We start from the raw sequence: 2,996 nt of genomic DNA, 5'->3' as shown, positions 1-2,996 counted from the left end.
GCTGCCCGGCACCTACGGTAGCTCCATGAGGAACTCGGGTCCCAGACGCACCAGCTCCTCCTGGGCGAGCGGGGGCCGCCTCAGCACCTCCTCCTGCACGCAGCGCCGCTGCGGACACCGCTGCCGTGAGCCGCCGTGCCGTGCCGCGCCGCGCCGCGTCGGGGTCAGCGGAGCCCCCTCCTTACCAGGCTGGCAGGCAGGGAGCGGGGATGCGCATAGAGGGTCCCGAGAGCCCCCAGGAAGTCCTCGCGGCCCAGCTCCTGCAGCGCGGCACAGCTCATGCCCACCACCAGTGAGCCCAGGGCGCTGCACAACCGTGGGGTTGGGCCATGACTCCTCGATCACTCAGGACCCCACTACCCACCGCCCTGAGGAGATCTGCTCAGCCCCTGCCCAGGGCACCCGGCCTCTCCTGGCTCCCTGCCCACTGTGGGATGCAGCCCCGGCCCCAGCTGATGTGTGGCAGCCGGGCTGGCGGCTCTCACCCGGTCGCGCGGTGGCTGCGGTTGGTGCCAGCTCCCACCTCCCTCCAGAGGAGCTGGGCCTGCAGAGGGGCAGTGGTGGGAGGCAGTGGAGGGAGGGGGGCGCAGGCCACCCCACACAGCCCCATGCCCAGCCCATTACCTGCTGCGGGGACCAGGGCAGCTGTGGGGTGCCACGCAGGGCCCGGGCACTGGGTCGCAGGAGCTGCAGTGGCACCAGGGGCAGCAGGCAGTCGGGCCAACCGTCTGGGGGCTGCTCCCCCCTGGAGCCCTGGGGAGGTGTTGGGTGCTGGAGTGAGCGCTGTGGGGCGGCTGGCAGCCCCAGCACTGCTCRGCAGCAGGTACCTGCAGAGCCTGAAGCAGTGCCGCCGTCTGCGCTGCCGAGAGCAGCGGCAGGGCTGGCCCCAGGCACACACAGCCTCGGCGCCGGAGCAGGGCCAGGACGGCCACCAGGGATGTGGGGCCCAGGCCTGGCAGCAGAGGACACAGTCTGTCCATGTCGTCCACTGTCACCTGCCGAGAAACATGCCAGCCTGGCTCAGGCAGCTGCGCCGCAGCGGGGCTGTGTCAGGACAGGCCGGGCTTCTCGCCCTGGGGAGGCCCCAGAGCAGCAGAGGAGCCGGGGGCAGCTGGGAGCAGGGAAGATGAGGGGACAGCAGAGCAGGGCAGAAGCACCCGGACACTCACATTGTCTCTCTGGGCAGCCTGTGCAAGCAGGAAGGATGCCTGGACGGGAGGACGAGGCAGTGGGCTCAGCTGTAGGACCCTGTGGGCTTTGCACCCGGAGCCCGGCAGGCAGCAAGACCTGGAGGCTGCGGTGCTGCACGGAGTTCCCGATGGTGCTCCTGGCCCAGGGAGCCTCACAGACCTTGCGCAGGGAGYGTGGCCACGCTGGACTCACCTGGGCACGCGTCAACTGTGCTGGTYGGAGCGTGGGCAGGAGGGCATCCAGCTGGGCAGCCGACAGGCGCTCCAGGAAGCCCACCCCCATCTCAAGGAGGATGCCTCTCCATGCTGGCAGCTCCCCAGGGGACACTGTGGCCACATTGGTGGAGCGCAGCAAGTCTGCCAGGGCGAGCATGACCTGCCGGTGCAGAGCAGGAGGGCCATGAGCCTCGGGCTGGCGGGCAGCTTGCCCCATGCCCTGTCCCAGGGCCCAGATGGACCAGCAGGGGAAGAGATGGAGCTGATCCTGGCAACCAGCTCCGACACTCTGCCTGGCCATGAGACACTGCACTGGGAGCCCCGCTTGTGCCAGCATGTCATGGTCAGGCTCTCCCAGTGAGCGAGGGCATGGGAGACTGCAGCTGCGCAGGGTACCTATTCACCTGCAGCCCATGCCTCCCTCCCTGCTTGGCTGCTCACCCGCCCATGCTGCTGCAGGGTCCCTGCAGCCGCACAAGCCAGCAGGCTCTGCTCCACCACACCCCGGGGGTCCTGCAGCAATGACAGCTCCTGCAGCTCCTCAAGGCTCAGGAAGCAGGCAAGGGTTCCAAGCCTGCCAAGAAACAGCCTGTCAGCAAGCAGAGTCCATGTGGCACAAAGCCAGCAAGGGCAGCCCTGCAAGCACCTGCCCTGGTGCTGCTCCCTGGCAAGGCCACAGCCCCTGCAGGGGACTGCTGCCCCTCACCAGGGTGGCAGGGCACAGCTCAGGGCATGGCTTGGGGTGCTGCCAGCACTCTGTCACACTGTCACGCTCACCTCTGTGCTGCCTTGGGGCCAGCCTCATGGCTCCTGTTCACCAGGCTGCGTGCCACATGGTGGCCCTGTGAGAGCCCCAGCCGCAGCAGCTGCCAGCCATCCCCCAGCCCCGAGATCTGCGCAGGCTCAGAAGGGTTAACACACAGAGGGAGCCTGAGCCAAGGTCTCCAACCAGTCCAGGCTGGGCACATGGGGTGCCCAGACTGAGGGGTGCGGGGCTGGGGAGTGGGGGGTTCTTGGGCAAGAGAGTGCAGGGTCAAGGTGCAGGGTCCTGGCCCCGAGCATGGTCAGGCAGTGCAGGGTCGGGGATTGCAGGGTTCAGGAGTGGCAGGTGCCAGCTCCCCAGGACAGGGTCAGGGACGGCAGGTCCCAGCCCCGGGCAGGGCTGGGGTGAAGGCGTGCTGGCTGGGTGTCCCAGCGTGGGAAGCCAGGTGGTGAGCCCAAGGCTTGCGTCCCACCTGCTGGGGTGTGAGCTGCAGGAAGCTGCTCAGCGGCAAGTGGGGCAGCAGTGGCAGGATGGCGTGGAGGAAGCTGAGGGGCCAGGTGGGCACAGCCCCGAGGAAGGGGGCCTGCAGCAGGCGCCTGGCAAAGGCAGCTTTCTGCCCTGGTGTCAGCTGGGCGCTGTGTGTCCGCAAGGCCTCGAGGCTGTGGGGACAGGGAGCCAGAACACAGCTGCCGAGAGACTGCCCGAGCCCACACTAAGCCTGTACCCACCCCCAGACAATACCCTGGAGACCTTCATCAAGCACGCTCCCCACAGAGACTGGGACCCCAGGGCACTTAGGGGTGTTCTGCATGGCTGCTGCATGGCCA

The 2,996-nt window shown here is 68.3% G+C and overlaps 1 protein-coding gene across 1 annotated transcript in view; it reads right to left on the bottom strand.

The window, feature by feature from the left end:
* The window catches only part of STRC (stereocilin), an 11,771-nt gene that overhangs the window by 4,459 nt on the left and 4,316 nt on the right, over positions 1-2,996 (bottom strand). Inside the window, exons 8-15 of the mRNA XM_085301599.1 lie at positions 2,642-2,828; positions 2,184-2,299; positions 1,848-1,980; positions 1,384-1,566; positions 828-995; positions 625-687; positions 486-544; positions 186-306 (exon numbers count right to left, since the gene is read on the bottom strand). Coding sequence (XP_085157725.1) covers positions 186-306; positions 486-544; positions 625-687; positions 828-995; positions 1,384-1,566; positions 1,848-1,980; positions 2,184-2,299; positions 2,642-2,828 — 1,030 coding nt within the window. The remainder of the gene's footprint in view (positions 1-185; positions 307-485; positions 545-624; positions 688-827; positions 996-1,383; positions 1,567-1,847; positions 1,981-2,183; positions 2,300-2,641; positions 2,829-2,996) is intronic.

Source organism: Rhea americana, unplaced genomic scaffold (assembly GCF_003343005.1).
Source record: "Rhea americana isolate MKP2758 unplaced genomic scaffold, rheAme1 scaffold_178, whole genome shotgun sequence".
NCBI lineage: Eukaryota > Metazoa > Chordata > Aves > Rheiformes > Rheidae > Rhea > Rhea americana.
The sequence above is the reverse complement of the archived record's forward strand: the minus strand, read 5'-3'. Positions and strand labels throughout refer to the sequence as shown.